The sequence below is a fragment of the Portunus trituberculatus genome, chromosome 46 (assembly GCF_017591435.1).
Source record: "Portunus trituberculatus isolate SZX2019 chromosome 46, ASM1759143v1, whole genome shotgun sequence".
In the NCBI taxonomy this organism is placed as follows: domain Eukaryota; kingdom Metazoa; phylum Arthropoda; class Malacostraca; order Decapoda; family Portunidae; genus Portunus; species Portunus trituberculatus.
Window position 1 is genome coordinate 26,847,532 of NC_059300.1, and position 19,038 is coordinate 26,866,569.

At 38.7% G+C, this 19,038-nt stretch overlaps 1 protein-coding gene across 1 annotated transcript; it reads right to left on the minus strand.

The window, feature by feature from the left end:
• Positions 1 to 616: 616 nt before the first annotated feature.
• On the minus strand, positions 617 to 18,128 carry LOC123519976. Its single transcript, XM_045281733.1, has 11 exons — positions 18,101 to 18,128; positions 11,811 to 11,884; positions 10,159 to 10,298; positions 8,510 to 8,690; positions 7,895 to 8,047; positions 6,112 to 6,216; positions 4,236 to 4,454; positions 3,161 to 3,499; positions 2,319 to 2,492; positions 1,688 to 1,813; positions 617 to 1,523 (listed from the first exon to the last, which is right to left on the minus strand). Exons 2-11 carry the CDS (start codon positions 11,871 to 11,873, stop codon positions 1,386 to 1,388), a joined length of 1,638 nt encoding a protein of 545 aa, XP_045137668.1. The 5' UTR covers positions 11,874 to 11,884; positions 18,101 to 18,128; the 3' UTR covers positions 617 to 1,385.
• Between the last annotated feature and the right edge of the window lie 910 nt (positions 18,129 to 19,038).

Consider the following 19,038-nt stretch of genomic DNA (forward strand, 5'->3'; position numbering starts at 1 on the left):
TTAAGTGGATAATGAGAAGCTGATCCTGAGAGAAGAATGACATTTGAAGCACAAGATCGCATAGTAAAAAACTGAGGAAGGGAAAATGTTTGAGAGATGTTAAAAAGATGTGTTGAGACTTGGAACAGTTTGAGTGAGGAAGTGGTGTCAGCAAAGAGTGTGCATAGCTTAAAAGAAAAATTGGATAAGTGTAGATATGGAGACGGGGCCACACGAGCGTAAAGCCCTGTAAAACTACTAGGTAATTACAACACACACACACGCCCGGTAGCTCAACAAGCCAGAGGACCGGGGTTCAATTCCCCGGCCGGGTGGAGATATTTGGGTGGGTCTCCTTTCACGTGTAGCCCCTGTTCACCTAGCAGTGAGTAGGTACGGGATGTAAATCGAGGAGTTGTGACCTTGTTGTCCCGGTGTGTGGTGTGTGCCTGGTCTCAGGCCTATCCGAAGATCAGATATAATGAGCTCTGAGCTCGTTCCGTAAGGTAACGTCTGGCTGTCTCGTCAGACTGCAGCAGATCAAACAGTGAACCACACACACACTGTCAATGTGTTACGGGCAAATAAACCTTTAAATAGACTTAAAACTAGCAAATTCACAGAAAAAGGAGTAACATTCTAATCCTGTGTAAAGTTTATTTGTTTCTGCACAATCCAAAAATTACATTTTAGTAACCTTAGTTCGGGGAATGACTTGTTTTTTTAGTTATCATCATCTGGGAGACACCCCTTGTTATCCAAGAAACTAGAGAGAGAGAGAGAGAGAGAGAGAGAGAGAGAGAGAGAGAGAGAGAGAGAGAGAGAGAGAGAACATTAATGAGAGAGAACATTAATTCTTGAACAGCTGCATGAATTTCATCTCTGTAGCTTTCAACAACAAACCTTCAAGATCTGGAACCTGAGTACCAATAGCAGCAATGTTTTCTGTCATCAGCCAAGCGTTCACCAAGGAGACTCGGAAAAATAATCATCACATTATGCCTCACAGATGGAGAATGTCAGCACATCTGAATGGTAACTTAACGCTCTGCATGTTACTCTTATTAGGATCTTAATGATTTATTACGGAATATTTCTAAAAGCACAGCTACACAGTGTAGATATGTTACATATATGTATTCTTTTATGAAAGTTATGGTTACCATGCATTAACCACAGATGAATAGCTTCATTACTTAGGGAGTAAATCTCCACTGTGAAATTATTCAGAAGTGTTTGCTCATCCAGTACTCATGAATCAGATACAGGTGAGTAACAAAGCCATAAAAAATACCATTTCTGACCCTCTACAAAAGCATTACAACATTTACAGCCCCATTAAAGAGGGCTGGCCTGGCATTACATGAGGTGCAGAAAACCAGTATATATGGATGTATAGATCTCCTTCAGGCCAAAAGATCATGAGGAGTCTGTTCATCAGTGTTGTCTTGACTGGCAACTTCCTCATTGTCTGTCAAGCGCTCATTTTCATTCAACTTTATCACTGCTATCTTACTCTTCAGCAGATGAATGATGATGAAGACCTGCCACAGAGGACAAAGGGAATTGTTGTAACAATGTAGATGACAAACTTTACTCAATCAACTCTGAACTCTAAAAATGTATACAGTGGTACACTATTTGCAAATCTGACACTCTCAAAATCCATTAATCATAGATGTGTTAGTTGACAAAAATCCAAACTTACCTGGAAGGCAGAGAACAAAATGTTTATCACACCAGCAAAAATTTCTAATCCATAGTACAATTCAGCACACATTGCAATGGCTCCCACTAAAAGAGGAACAGTTTCAAGTATCAGGCTCATCAGTTTCTGAAACATAAAAATTATGGTGTTGTTAATAACAGCATGTAAAACATGACAGTAATTGTTATCTAGCCCCTCTTATTCTCTCACTGAAACATCATCAACCTACCTCGTATTAAATAGAACTTAATGGCATGGGACCAAAGAAAAGTGCTGAGTACAACTCTGATCCCTTAAAGGAAGTGATTATCCTTGACTAGAATTGTATCCAAGAGAAGCTAAAATTTCAGACAAATTATGAACAAAATTTATGTAAAATTACAATATAACTCATGATTGATGCTTGGTTAGAATTATCTTTGATAATCCATGCTGTTTTCAGGTTCCAGGGGTGCTTTACTGAATACAAAATTCATCTCCTTAATCTCCGTGAATATGGAAGGAACAACGTAATTTGAACCAAAATGAATGAAGTACAATATACCATCTGAAACTAAGCAAAATTTGAGTGTGACAGGTGATGAGAAGTACCTAAAAATAGAAATAAAAATCAAATAAAATAAACTCTCACCTGATTCATTGGAGTATTTTCTGGCTGCTTGAATTTCAGCTGCATCACAACAGGTGGCAGAGTTCGCACCAAGATTGCAGAGTTGACGCACAGCACCAAGACAGATCCCCAGGCTCGGTAGAGTGGAGAGTCCCAAGCTGCTACGATGATGATTATTGAAAACACTGTGAAAATCTGAAATAAGCAATAAATAACAGGAAAACCATTCCTCAAACACCCTGCAAGCTACTGTTGAAGAACATATTGAGGCATTTATGCCAGTAAGAAATAATATCAATAATTCCTGACTGATGGGGAAAATGACACTTTTAGGACAATGTGATAAAATAAAAATTTCATTATTTGGTAGAATCAAGGCTGGAACGTAACTTAATTATCATTATTATTTTTCTGTTATCTAGACACTTCAAATATGTTGGATTCACACCAAGCTAGATCAGGACATCTTGCCACTTTCAGCCAGACTTCTTTTAATGGACTAACTTACAGTGACTGCACCTTACTTGTCACTGCAATACACAAGACAATTCACTAAAACAAAGATATGGCATTCAAGAGAGAGAGAGAGAGAGAGAGAGAGAGAGAGAGAGAGAGAGAGAGAGAGAGAGAGAGAGAGAGAGAGAGAGAGAGAGAGAGAGAGGAATTAGCTATATCAATTTTTCTTATTTACAATTGATTTATGATAGAATATGCAAATTAAAATCTTTCTAGGTTCTTTGTAATCTTCACATCAAAAGTAAAGTCCAGGTGATTCTTGGTCTATAATTTTCTTCCTTGGAATCTTAAAAGTTTATCTTACTATAATGATTGTAAATGCCTGACAATTTTTGAAGGATACTCACTGATGATGTCAAGTTGAAAATAAAATTGATTCTTTCTGTCTTCTCCGGTAGTTCTCGGTGCCAAAACTGTTCACTTATTCTCAAACTACCAAGAGAATGTAGGGTTGGCCCCACACTGTTCAGTATTGTATTGACAATCCTTGGTGGTGACCTTGAAGCAGATGAGAAGCCCACACAGGCAATCACGTGTAGGAACGTCACCACGCTCAGACCAATAGAAAGGTACATTGTGTCTGGATCAATGTAGCCTGGTTGGATGAGCATCTTCACAATGACAGGAGAAGTGATGACAGCAACAGTGACACAGCAAAGTGCTGACAGCAGAGTACTGATGCCTGTCTGAAAGATTGAATTGTAAAACACACACACACACACACACACACACACACAAACTCTTATAGACGAACATCCCTACACAGTAATCTGAACTACAATTAACTTACATATTGACTTTAACACTGACTTATAAATGCTTATCCATGGCAAATGGTAAGGATGCTCAGGTTAACAGTGTATGTTGCACTTATTTCAGCCTGGCATTGTCTTTGTGCTTATAGTGATTCTAAGACATACAAATCATCATTGTCTGTCATGTCCTCTCTATAAACCTCAAGAAAACTAATGGACCAAATGAACACAAGTAATAGAAAGTAAACATTTTGTGTGGTGCACATGGCACTGACACATTTGTTTCCATGCTCACATACCACTTACAGACAGTCTCTCTCTCTCTCTCTCTCTCTCTCTCTCTCTCTCTCTCTCTCTCTCACACACACACACATACCACTACTTTTTCTCTCAACGCCATGCTTAATCAACAACACTAAAAAATTTCACACCAATAAAAAGGAAAAGTTATGAGTGCTGTGATGTACTTTGAGGTTTCTTGATGGCCTTGCTAAAATAACTTCTAAAAAATAATTAGTGCGATGCGTCAGTACATAAAATATCAATAAGTCTAAAGATTAAAGATTAAAAATTTATAGTTTGACAAAGAGTTAGTCTGACAAATTCTTTCTTCATTCAGTCAATTTACCAATATAGTTGAAAAGATTTGTGCACTGGCTCCACTTACCATACAAGTGTGCAGTTTCCCCAGTAACATGGATAGTGTTGTCTCTAAGGTAGCCACAGCACTGTAGCAAGCAGCACTGAGGCATGTAAGAGTCAAAACCAGAGGGTATCTGATACCTGGAGTGTTATAAAAATAATCATATTGATTCTCGCGGTTCACACTAAATCCACGGATCACTTGTGAGTGTACCAGAGACAGGATGGTGTATACCGTGAGAGTCTGAAAATAATCAAATAAATAATGATAGAAAAATAACAACAAATTCATAAGAAATATATAAATATGTTCACAATAAGCACAAAACTACTACACTTACTTACCTTGGCAACAAGTAAAGATGAAATTAAAACAATTACACAATAAAAGCAGGCACAAAGCTATGAAGAAAGGGAAAATTGCCTGATACAAATGAGCAACAGTATAAAAATGTGTGATTTGAGTAGTGTAAAAAATGAAATTAGGAAATATTGTAATCATCTTACACAAACAAATGCACATAACATAATTAGCCAAAGGTCCATGTGACAGACAATGGGAATGCAAGAATGAAAAAAATGGTAGACCAATGAAAACAGTGAATTGTTGGTGGTATTTGCTGCTGAGAAGGGAAAGAAACCATGCACTTTCTTACAAACACATTCTTTCAGCACACAATTGTCTAATGGTATATTTGAAGGCATGGATTGATAACAGGGCAATTAATTAAAAATTGACAGCAAATGTCATGGATGTTTAACTTGTGAAAAACAGTCAACTGTACAACTATAGCTGTGCTTGTCCATATCAAGGCTGCATAGCTAACCATTATTACACCAAGCTAGAACTATATTTGTTGTGAGAGAGAGAGAGAGAGAGAGAGAGAGAGAGAGAGAGAGAGAGAGAGAGAGAGAGAGAGAGAGAGAGAGAGAGAGAGAGAGAGAGAGAGAGAGAGAGAGAGAGAGAGAGACTTACCTTATTCAATTTTGAGTCTTAAGGTGGCATCACACAGGCTAAATTTCTCTCAGCATGTTGCCCAATTATGCTGGTAAGACTGGTGACACAGTGAGCTTAGTGTCACATAGGGACTAGGTTGCTATGTTAACGCCTTGTCATTCCAACAACAAACCCCAACCCAGCATCTTTTCAGCCATTCTATTTTCCCTTAATTATAAAAAAAAAATAAGATATCATTATGAGTGCATGTTTTTAATGGCTTTCCATCTGATGCAGGATCAAGAATGTTGTAATAAATCCTATGCTCCACATGGCAGTTCCTATAGCCTGTTTGGTGGTGTCTCAACAAGGACATGATAATGCCATGCTGGCCAGGGTTACCAGTCAGTCACTTTAGGGTTGAGGTGGCACAGCCAGCAGGTCCTGCAGCCAACACCGCGAGTACCAATCAATTGTCGTGATCCACTATAACTTAGTTCATTTGTGGCAAGCTTCCACACTCTTGCAAAGCTCAACAAGGGACTCCATCATGACAAAGTGCTAATCTCGCCAGCTGTAGTTGTCAAATAAGCACTGTAAATAATCACACACACCACATAATCAAATCACAAGGACACACTGGCATGTTTTCTTAATTTTTTTGGTTGAGAATTTTACTCAAAAGTACAATATATTCTTATTCTATAAGTACTTATAGTACAACAGTCACTTCATTTCAAGTACTCCTTGCAAGTCCAGCATCACAGCCATTTTCCATTCTTCCCGACTGCAGAGAAAGATCTGCATGACATCATTAGCTGCCCAATTTGCCCTGTTGACAGCAAAAGCAGGCAACAACAACAAGCTGGGAGAAATTTGCCCAGTGTGAAGCAGACCTCATAAGACATCAGTTTCACCATTAACCATAGATATTTTCCCCATGCAGGAATCACACAACACTCACCAATCTGGCAGTCACAAACAATGCTTCTGCGGTGAACAAACTGCGAAGGTTGATGATGGGCCAGCCAGATCTTGATCGTCGAAGCTCCCACATACAAAGCACAATCTGTGTGTACAACATGTGCTTATTTCACCTAATAAAGATTCACTAGAGGCACACTATGATTCCCCCTAACTGTGTCATGATGGTCTGTGCAGCATAGCATAAATTGTTCAACACTGTACCAGTTAATTTTGGTTGATGTGTTGAGACACATGCAAAGACCACACTTGACATTTGCATGGACTTAAAATGAAAAGTTTAAAAAAATTCACAATATTCCCTATAATACTACACAGGCATTCAAATGAAACATATAATGTGATGTAAAAATGTTTCCTGAATGAAAAGGAAAAGTACTATTTTATTCATGATATTAGCAGTGTCATCTCTCAATCACCACCATGCTGCCTCAGGAACACTTGTACATCCTAAATGACTCAACGCACTACACAATCAACCACTTCATTACTGACTCAGTGATCTGCAGGCATAGTGATCATCTTCACCAGCACCAAGCTCTTCTTGGGCTCCTTATAATTTTGTGGTACTTTACATTAATCACACACACTTTTAGTCACTAAAGGCCCTATCACACTGGCCTATGATACGCGGAACCAGGAACATCCGCTCCAGATAGCAGGAACTTGCCCGGGATTAGTGGAACCAAATTGGGATGGCTTTATATCCATCCTGGTTCTCCGTATGCTATCCCAATGTAAAATTAAACATAATATATATAATAAAAACCTTTTATTTGAACTAAAAAGAACGTGACTAAATTTTTCATATTGAAATATTAAATAATATTTCATCAATTTAGAAAGGTAAAATATAAACATATCATGTCAATAGTTTGGGCTCATGGCAACCACCTCTGACTCTACAGCTGCCGTCGTGCACATCTTGGTTCTTCTCTAGTTTCTTTTACTTACTTTTCTTCAACAAGAGGAAGTGCAAATGCAGTTCTAGGATAAAGCACAGGTTGAGATATAAGCGGCATGGTTTTGTTCTGGTTTATTTTGATTAGGCTTTGTCTTGGTTGGTGGGCCGTTTGCCTAGCATAGCAAGAACGCGGGCAGCTTGTGTGTGATAGTGTTCCTGGTTTCGTACCAAGAACAATGGCCCGCATTCCGCGTATCATAGGCCAGTGTGATAGCCCCTTAATGAATTTTTCTGATTGAGTTTCATTATCATTTGACCCTTGCAATTTAGTTTCAAGGGTCATAAGAACATCAGAACATAAGAAAGGAGGGAAGCTGCAAGAGGCCGCCAGGCCTATACGAGGCATTCCCAGTGTGCTTAATCTACCTAATTCCATCTATCTTCCCCATATCACACTCAGAATCATGATCAGAAGGAGAAAAAGATGCCATGATGTAACAGGTGCCAATCACACACTGCCCTGTGCTGTGCTTCACTTCATCATCACCCAAGGCCGACATACCCAATGTCCTTGAAACATAAGGTGCCAATTAGTCAATTATCTCTTCGTCATGAAAAAACAAAAATATGAAGTCCTGTGTATCGTTGATAAAACCATGACATTTCATTACTTTGACAGCCAAAATTTCACATGAAGCACTCTGGAATACCATCACTACAGAAAGGGGTTAAGGTTATGCTGATAAGATATTTCTGTATTTCTTAAGTGCTGGAGGATCATCAAAAGCTAAAAAGATCTACATACATAAATATGTAAAACTCTTAGCCTCTAAATAGTCCGGGAAAGAATTTAACACACCTGAGCAGACAGCAGCAACATTATTCCAGTTTGGAAGCCAACAATCCAGCATACAGAATCCAGATTCATGCGTGAATTCCAAGCTATTACATTCTGGTACACGATGATCCAAGTAAGAGTCAGTATCCACAAACACAGTGTGCTATACAGGCTCTGAAATTGAAGATGAAATAGGTCAGCATTGAGAGAACACATTTCCCATTCACCCACATTACTTGTATGCACACAATAAAAATAAAGAATGGACAATTTATATTATCTTATTTTTTTTTTCTGTTTTACAAATAATGACAAAGTGTACTCTCACCTAGGACATGGTGCAGAATCAACTTGTGATTTGCCCACAGCAGGTCCCAACATGAGTGATTATCAATGAGTGAGGGGTACTATTGTAGGTAACAGTTTATTCTCTGTCCTCATTTTCTACTTCTTTGCTCCTTATCTGTCTTTATATTTAGAGAAGACTTGTGGCTAAGATGTGATAATTCATTTTTAGGGTGCATTCATAATCACACCCAAAAGTCCTGGCTACCTCTAACACAGAGGATACTATGGATAACCATGAAATGCATCATCTTAAACATTCATTACAAAATGATTAAGCAAACAACTTACGAAAGTAGAAGAGAAGAACTGCCTGGAATGGAGGCCAGCTACTAATACCAAGGCAGCCACCACCACAGAGGTTGCACAGGGTAGCACGACATATAGCCTTGCATCACTCGTGGCTCTTGAAAAATACCTGCTTGCATAAACATACTCTTTGTATGTGTCTGGAGCTAATTTCTTATCATTTCTGGAAACAAAAAAGAACAGAATTGTATAAATACTAATGCTTTTAATTATGATCTGCACCAACCAGTATAGAAGAAAACTTCATGGTTATCATATGACTAACACTTCCTGACAGGTAATAAGATCCTGAGTGCAACAAGTACTTACAAGGGAAAGTAGTAAAGAATCCAATAAGCAGACTGTAATGAACTATTCACTTCTTCACTCCTGTCATTTAGGAGATATACTGATGCATTGGTATTGGCCAATTTCTAGAGTAGAGGATCAGTGCAAACCTTGCAGTATTAAGTGAATCATAGAAATATATGGTGACACTTTAAGGTGGTCAGTGATGGGCAACGATAAGCAAAAATAACATATCAGGAAAAAATGTCATAGCTTCTCTCTCTCTCTCTCTTTAAGACCAAGACATTACTGGTAGCATACAGCTCCCTGTGAGTCACGAGGTGGAGAGGTCGAAGTTATATCCATCTTTATTACATTTTTGGGGGTTGGGATGGCAAAACTTGTACAGTGGAGACTCAATACTCAAACTTAATTCATTCCCAATGGCTGTATTAAAAAGTTTGACTATTGATACCTATAAATCAGGTAATTTGTTCTAATCTTAGCAAAACCTCAAGTTTGTAAAAATTTCAATGTATTTTCATATTACAATTTTGATTTGTACATGCCATAAGTGATGGCTGGTGATGGATAACTTAGAAGAGGGGAGAAGGGTGGGGAGAAGGAGGGAGGTAGCTGGAGGATGAGTCCCCATCCATGAAAACATTGCAACTTTTCTCTTGGTGTGATTCCTGTGAATCCACTAGTGAAGGGATGTGGCTCACTAATACTTGCAATCTCCCTAAATTCCGTATTTTCATCACTAATAAGCCTATTTGGTGCCATCATAAGTTTCTAAATGAAAAACTACCGACAGAACGCAGAAGATTGTTGTTTTTCCAAAGACACGGCAGGACTAAGGATGCGCACTGGCATCCGTTATACCGGTATTACAGTAATACCAGTACTGCCAGTAATACGGTATCAGAATGGTACAGCGGTAGCTGTGAGAAGGGAGATGACAGAGCTTTGTATATGACCAAATGTGCAGCCATTTGATTACCAGATATTTTCACCGCTAATAAGCTTTTGGTGTTAATGCAAGTTTATAAATGAAAGACTACAGATAGAATGCAGGAGAATGTTATTCTGATGACCGCAGCAGCACAAGTCACAACTGGCAGAGGGGGAAGAGGACACTAGGAAGCCTTTCTTTACAACCATGCATGTGGACCTTCGACTATCAGATATTTTTTCTAATATTAAATCAAACTTATGCGTTTGAGTATTGAAAAGTTCGTGTATTGAGTCTCCACTGTACTTTCCATTCCTATTGAGTTGAAGACTACAGAAGTGATTCCGTTTCAACATTAATCACAAAATAAAATAAAAAGGCTCTCAGTGAGTTATTCCATGAGACTTGCCTGCTATGATACTGATAAGGGTTTGGAATGGTAGTTGTAGTGGTAGTTGTCACCTCAGGTGCTTGAGGAGGTGTTGGTGGAAGAGGTTCCTCCTCCCAAAAGTTGTTAGCTGACACCCATATTCCCACTCCTCCTACACCCTGCAAAATTTCAGATTTACCTAAACTACAATCGATACTGAGAAATAGCATGAATATACATACATCATTTTAGGCAATAAGTCATCTAAAGCTACCCTCAGGATAAATCTCATACACTACCTTTGCTGCCTATATGTGAGGCATCCCTACACACTTATGTTTTGCCACCTTGGTACTTACTCGTACATGATGCTTTCCTAAATACGGTCTTCACTCTGTCTCCTGTAAATCTAAAAAGTATAGCCAACATTCTTCAAGTAAGTGAAAAACTGTGCTTCATCTCTCTCTCTCTCTCTCTCTCTCTACATACACACACTCAGTCAAGACGATGCTAAGCAGCTCCCAGGGAGAGCACTTCAGCAGGCACTGGAGCCTGACCAAGATGTATGTACAGGTGGGGGGGGAGGCACAGGAGCCATAGGGTTTTCCTGTCTCCATAATAAATCAATTTCTTATACCGTATAGATGGAACTGTGGAGAGAGAGAGAGATGGAGCTGGGTGGCGCAGCCAGACGTACGATATCAAAACAGAGAGAGAGAGAGAGAGAGTTACATAGTTACATAGGAAAATGAACCACAACAAACTTTGTGTTCCTCCTTAGGTGACCTGACCAAGGACCATCGGTGGGCATTATTCTGATAAATAGTTGCAATAATGATATTGGGTTTTCAATTATCCCATAGTTACTTTTTCATGTTATTGATTCATTGATAAAGATATTTTTGGTTCCAAACTAGTGATAATCAATAATTTTAGTTTTTGGAACATGAGCATGTTAATCTTAAGCTTAAATAATCAAATGTAGTTATTTGACTTAAAACATTACTTTTCATTTGTGAAGAGACATGATAAACATTAAAATTGAAGTTTTTACAATAATTTTCTTAATTTCCTGAGATAAAGATAAAATAAAAATTTGGATTTTGCAATTTACAATTAAAAATATCAATATAGTATTGTTATTGTTGGTAAATCCTATAATAATTCCAATGTTTTATTTATTGTTTATTGGACAATAAATTTATCGGCAGTTATCAATTTGGTTATCACTGATACAGCTGCCATTATCAATTTATTAGTTGTTGTTTTTTTTTCCACTATACCAAAGACTAGTAATTAAGGTGACAAGAGGAGAAAAGGACAGCAAAGATGAAGGCTCTCTCTCCTACCTCAACTCCCTCCAGCATAAGCTGTTCAGGAAAACATCAGAAATAAATATCGCACACAGTTAAAGAAAGGTAACAGCAGGAGAAAAGGATAGCAAAGCTGTACAGGAAAAAAGCTCAGAAATAAATATCTCACAGGGTTAGAGAAAGAAAAAGCCAAAGGAAATTTTAAAGCAAAGAATGAAACTACATCCCATTTTCTTAATTATTGCACTTGTCCCACATCAGTCAACATGATTTCTCTGATGCAACAAACATTCAAGCAATGGATGTATTCTAACTTAATTTCTTGTATGTATTTTGTATGTGCTTCCAACATGACATGAAGGTGGCTGTGGGACTCACCAGCAGCACAGCATAGGAGGCCACCAGCAACCATGACACGCCGGTGGGACAGCAGGTCATCATGTATGTAGTACCTGAGGAACCGTCAAAAGTTATTTCCTCCTGAGAACTGCTGGAGTCATCTTTGTACTGTTATGGTTGCCAGGAAACTAACTGCCTCAGAACAATCTCCTCAAGCCCCAACCTTGAGTTAGTACTGGAAATACTCTTCCATACAATGTTGGTTTTGTTAGGTACAGCTATCTATCTTCTTCAGACATAATTGTCACAAAATTAACACAACTTTAATGGAAGAATTTCCATACACAACATTCTATTCACAAACTCTTTCCTGGGATAGACACCACAAAGCCCTTAGAGGCAAGTCTTGACTTCAAATTAATAAAAACACAACATGGATGATAGGATTTAAGTTTGAAGGTTATGAGTGACACACAACTGTGTTATTATAGTAAGACAAGTAACGTGAATAAGTAGGTCAGTGTTGGGAGTGCATGCAGCAGCGGTCCTGGCGTCTTTTATATCCTAGGGCCAGTGGTTCCCAAACTGGTGGTAAATTACCCCCTGGGGGTAATTTAACAATTTTTTAAGGGTAATGGAGACCGAGAGTCTTGCGTTTTAATTTAACCATACATATCAATGTTGACAACATTTTGGTGAAATGGGTAATATGCTTAGTATGGCATGTTACACAGGGTAACAAGCTGAAAAAGTTTGGGAATCACTTCCATAGGCGAACCTTCAATCTGACGCCACAAACGCTCATGTAAATTGCAAAAAATCTTTCATAACACAAAAAATAAGATAAATAAATTAAATACAGTAAGTAAACACCAATGTAAATTGCACAAATCCTTCATCACACAAATACAAATGAATAAAATAAAATGAATAAATAAAAATACTACTAATAATTAACATAATCTGAATTCAATGCTCAGATTGTAGCAGATTTTTCAACCTAGGTCTTTCATCCCGTTTACACTTGGCATTAAAATGTGTCGTGGGTGACTGGATTGCTATCAGGTAGTGCTTAACCCCATGAAAGTACAGGTGTAAAGTGCAATCTAAAACTAAACTTTTCTAGCTTTCTTTGATGAAAAATCATCAATTACATCATCATACAAAATTTGCTGTGCAACTTATGATTGATGCTGATGATGGCAATAAATTACATGTAGTTATAAGGGGTCTATATCAAGGTTAAATAACAGAAGCGGCATGACGTTACAAAAGTGAAGCCAGTGCACTACTGGTACACTGCTACCCCTACCCCCCTTACACCCAAAACATTGCCGACCACCCATTGAAAATACATGGGAACGCTTGAGTTACACTCCTTATTTTCCATGATATGTCTATGTTCCGAGGCTGCCTACCATATATGTGACCTAAAAAGAGATGCAATGGTCGTGGCATACTGTGACACAATGATTTAGATGGTAAATCATACATACAAATGAGATAATACAGTGTTTTCCAGCTTTGGTAGACTTGGGTGAGAGGTGGAAAGCTGTCTTTGGGTAAAGATGTGACTAAACAAGGTCATTAATCAATCAATCATGGGAGGCATATGCTGGGGAACACATCACCCTAAGGCACCACTCCAGGCGGTCAAGCCTTGCAAGTCTCCATGCAGGCCCTCTTCCCATGCCAAGTAACTCCCAGCAAGAGGCATCAACTTGCCACAGCCATGAGTTCTGTGGATGTCCCCTTGGTCTCTTCCATGCTGGATTCTCTTTCAGAGACAACCCAATACGCAGGATAGGCTTCCAAGTAATGTTGACGAACTAAGCTGGTAATCGACCTTGAATCACTCTCACAGAACAATCACTGATTTGACACAAAGTCATACCAGCGGTACCCCATGATCCTGCGAAGGCATCTAGTACCAAAGACTACAGATGTACTGATGTATCGGTATCGGCATTGGTATCAGCATTATCAGCCCATTTAAGGAGTTTCAGTATCGGTATCGGCTTATTTTCTGCCGATACTACCGATACAGTAAGTCCTCGTTATACGGTACATATGCGTTCCTGAAAACCTTACCCCAAATCGAAATTACCGTATACCGAACCCATTATAACATGTAATATTAGGGGGTGTGTTCCAGCACGTCGAAAGTCACCCCTTACAGACATAATACATGAAATTAGTCATAAAAAAAAAAAAAAAAAAAAAAAAAATATATATATATATATATATATATATATATATATATATATATATATATATATAAAGTACTGCTCAAAAGATATAAACAAATTTTTTTTATTTACCTTTCACTCGCCACGTATTCTACTTCGGGTTAAGGTTTACCAGTTTTATCATGTTTTACTTGTTATCTATAGGATTTTAAGTCTTCTGACTAGTAGACTATAAATACCAGTTCTGGTTATAAGACAGCTCTATATTCGTATTAGTAATCAGACATTTATTTAATTAAATACAGTGGCATATGTTGGTTCTCAGTCACCTCTAACTTTTACGTCAATACATTGATATCCAAGTAGCCTACACGAGGCACAAAAAGTACACCAACTTATTGTGTCAAATAAGAAATAAAGCTGCATGATTAACGATTGAGGGTTTCACTGTTACCTGTTATTTATCAAATCCATACACGTTCTTACTGATGCGCTGTACTTATTAAAACATATTACGCGATTATAATTTAGGATAGCATCACAAACAGTAAATTCAGAGCGAAACAAGTCACTCAGGCCCCTAGTTCTTCCGGCACCAGTCACTCCGGCCTATCATGTATTCAACCCAAGTCACTCCGGCCTCACAACTGTCTGAGCGGGCATCGAACGATGGTCCGTTAGATCGTAATTCGGCTACAGCCGACCCCATCGATCGATATTATATGTTTAATAATTTCGGGTTTAAAAAAAAAAAAACGACTTCCTGATCAACGGGTATCGAACTTTGGTCCATAGGTAAGTAAATCGGCTTCATTGGCCCGTGCTCTGAGCTACAGTAACTCAGGATCGACACTATTATACCTAATACTTTACGGGTTTCGAAACGCAAAATGACTTTATTTTTCAGCAAAACTCTGCATATAGTCCATTCTAACCATGGCTTCCTTTCCGTGTGTTGTTTGCTCTGCCGTTGTCCGTCCACGCTAGCATGCTTTTAAGTGTGTTAAGTGTGACCAGTGGCAACACCGGACGTGTAACACTGGCATTAGTCAGGATGATTACCGTCGTATGATACATGGGGAACTTATGGTCAACAAACCATGGTTTTGTACAAAGTGCTCACTGTCAAAAGCCACAGTATACGTCAGTATACCAAGTACTATTTTCCATTTTTGACATACTGTATCTGGTGGCTGCGCGCAGGTTCTCTACTGACTCACTGGGTGGTTTGTTTTTGATTGACTTGACTGTAAGAAATGTGGACAAAGTTCTCACTCAATTTCTCTAAAAATAACATTACTCACTGATATGAAACACTTTTGAGAATGTTACACAAGCTATAAAATGCACATACAATCAATTTGGCACTGCGACATTTGGTATTAACTACAAAATAAGATGTGTACTTTAATCACCGCTTTCCTGCGTTTTTCCATCGCATGAGTGACACCTCCATCGCCTGAGTGACTCCGAGGCCATATTGTCGGGAACCGCACTCACAAATAAGCGAGCATCGACATGATGCCTCATAAAGCATTAAATACTAATGCTTAAGTGCTTTACATATGTTTTCGTGCACATAGAAATATTGAACATTTATCTTATTAGAGCTGAATAATACCGTGATATATGTAAACCTTATGGATCTTTTCCGTTTGGCGTACAGCGCTAATATTAATTTTAATATAGATTTTTTTTTTATGTATTTTTGTCCGTAGAATCCGAATATGACAAGCGTTTTATGGAGAAACGAAGAGTTTTTAAGTTATTTTCCTTTGAAGTTATTTTCTCCCTATCTAATACATATTTCTGTATTTTCAGAGTGAAATCATGGAGAATAAAAGTAATGTTAACTTATAGTGGATATTTGAAAATATTAAAGGTGAAGAAGATGCAGTTGCTTTTTTTCAAGAACATAATGTTATTGCAAGTAAAAAACAGTGCAGAAAAAAAAAAACATATGGAATTGAAGAAAAGAAATGACAGTTTTAGTTGGAGATGCAGCAAGAAAATGTGTGAGCAGGTCATTTCCATTAGGAAAGATACTTGGCTAGAGGGTAGTGTACTACCACTCAAGAAAATAATATTGATCATATATTCCTGGAGTAAACAATATACTACTATTAAATTTGCCAAGGAAGAACTAGAGATCAACCATAATACCATGATGGATTTCAATAACTATCTAAGAGAGGTGAGACTTACAAAATAACCTAACCTAACCTAACCTAACCTCGTTTTTTCTATTGTATATAATACTGAATATTACGTCTTTTTTTTTTAAGTGAATTCCTTCAGTAATAGATAGGAAGAAAATAACTTTAAAGGCAAATAACTCAAAAACTATTAATTTCTCCAAAAAAATATTGTGAAATTCGGTTTCTACGGACAAAAAATACATTAAAAAAATCTATATAAAAATTACTTTTAGCACTGTACGCCAAACGGAAAAGACCCCTTACAACCTTACTTGCAGGAACACTGTATAGTGGTGGTATAATGAAAAATCTCCCCTCCGTCCTTCCTTTCTTATGTTTTTTTTTTTTTGTTATTATATTCGCATTATTTCATAACTTCTTCAGAAGCGTATGGGGAAGACATGGCATTTGATCTCGATTGATACGGAAGAAATTCAATGGTGAGACTTGTTTGGTTGGAAAATCTTTCTAATACGCCCGTGTCACTTACAATAATGGAATTCACATATTTTGTAGAGGACTATGTTGGCTTGTAGTAAACACAAAACTTTTGGTTAAGTCGCGTCTATGGTGGCTTTAAATGGGACGAAAAGGTTTCTATGCCGCACAGAATCTAACACGGAGCTCCGTCACACTCGGAAATGACAAATAAACAGTACACTGACTTGCATTTGGTTCTAGCTGGGGGTTAGTGGGTAACTGCTGAATAGGATTCTTGTTGTGTCTATAGTTTTGTCCAATGACGTGCCACTACCTCTTAACACCACGAGCTGCGCCAATGGGAATTTGCTATATGTATTCGTAGGCAGGGCACAGCTGGGCAGGCAGGTGCACAAAGACATCTGTGTGCGCAGTTCAGAAATGGCCACCAATGACATTTGATTACTGGGAAATCATCGCTCCTGCGATACAAGTCAGTGTACAATCGAGAAGAGGGCCAGCCAGGACCTTCATCCTTTCGTTAAGCCAAGGTATTGTGAGGAGGGGTATTGGTAGAGGCAGGGCATATTGTGTGAAGCTATAAGAGAACCGGTGTGGGGGGAGGGAAGCTGCCCCAAAGCCCCCCCCGGTTAGGCTAGGTTACGTTAGTGTTGTAGGGGGGGTCCAGGGGGGCGCAGCCCCCCGGTCAGGTTCGGTTACGTTAGGTTAAGTTAGTGTTGTTGGGGGTGTCCGGGGGGGGCGCAGCCCCTCCCGGTTAGGTTGGGTTACGTTAGTTATGTTTGTTAGGGTTAGATTAGTGTTGTAGGGGGGAGGGTTATGTAAAACTCCTATATTTAAGGATATTTTCGAACATTTGGGGAAATTTTCCTTGATTTTTCAAAGTCCATATATCACTTAAACATACCTCCCCCCCTAAAAGCCCCGATTCCCCACAGATCCCCAAGCTTGCTGGGACTGGGGAGGGATAATTTCAGTGAAAATTCTTCTTGAATTTTTTTTTCCCACAAATTTTTTCCTTGAAAACGGCGGTTTTTGTCCTTAGATTGTTCGACCCCCATATTTCGCCTATTTTGGCTTCCCCCCCAAAACCCCCGATTCCCCACAGGCCCCCAAGCTTGTTGGAGGGGTTAGGTGGGTGTGGGTAGGGAATAAGGGAACAGATGTATTGTAAAGAATTACCATTTGGTTATTTGTAATGGATGTATGCACTCAATTATTTTACTGTTTTCAAAAATATTATTTATCCATTTCTATGTACAATTTACATAAATACATATGTGGATTAGGCTAAATTGTAGTTATTAAATTACCTATGTAATGTAGGACTCTATTACTTAATTAATTAATAAAAAGAAAGCCTATTACTATATTCCTTTCTATATTATATAGTATAATTGGTGGCCGGAATGACCAGAGGGGTAGGCCGGGGAGACTAGGGTGGTAGCCCGGAGTTACTGGGATAGGGGACCAGTGACTGAGAGAGAGAGAGAGAGTCACATACGTAATTGGCTGCACCACGTCTCGATCCGTCCAGTGACACTGAGAGAGACTTGTACACGAAAAAGACCTTAATTCACTCTGACCAGCACACAAGTAATGTTCGTTTTAAGAGCATTTACTTGATTTATTACCGATCTTTATAATTTACAGTATGGAAACATACCACTGAACTAATTTGGGCGATTATCTATCATGTAGCTTCCTTATCTGAACGATCACTGGCGACTTTTTCCCTACTCCTATACATGATGGTGTTGCAGCAACGTACTGCCATCTGCCACCCAGTTGATGAAGAGTCAATGGTATTTATATATCTTCGAATACTATCCTTGGGTGACAATCATTGTATCTTTAAGATGGTGCAACAAGCCTTCACTTCCTTGGTAACAGTGAAGCCTGATATTCCATATTTGACTGTTGTTATACCTGACCACTATACGACACCAAACTACGTACCCCATATTAAACAAAAATTAAAAACTACTGACTTACCTCCCAAATACGCCCTGTAGGAGAGACGAACACCACCTTGTTTCCACTCTCACTGAGTACTGACGTCTGACTCCAGTGCAGACTGTGTGCATTGCTTCCATGAGTTGATGAAATCTTACCCTAAATTTTTGTCAATTTTACCCTAGATTCGAGTGTTTTACCCTATATTGTCGAAGTTGCCCATTAATTGTTGATTAACGCACTCTTATCATGCATAGGTTTAAATATTGCCCCCCCCAACCCCAAACACACACACAGGACTACAGCCACTACTGCGGCTGCTCTGTGTGGACTCGTCCTCGCAAGTGACTGACTGTGTGTGTGAAATGTGATCTAACCGAAGGTCCAAAACGTGTACGCGTAGTAGACGGGTGAGTGGAGACTGGGGAGAAAGGGGATGGGGTGGGGGGGGGTGTAGGGATGATACAAGTCAGGGGGATGATTGTG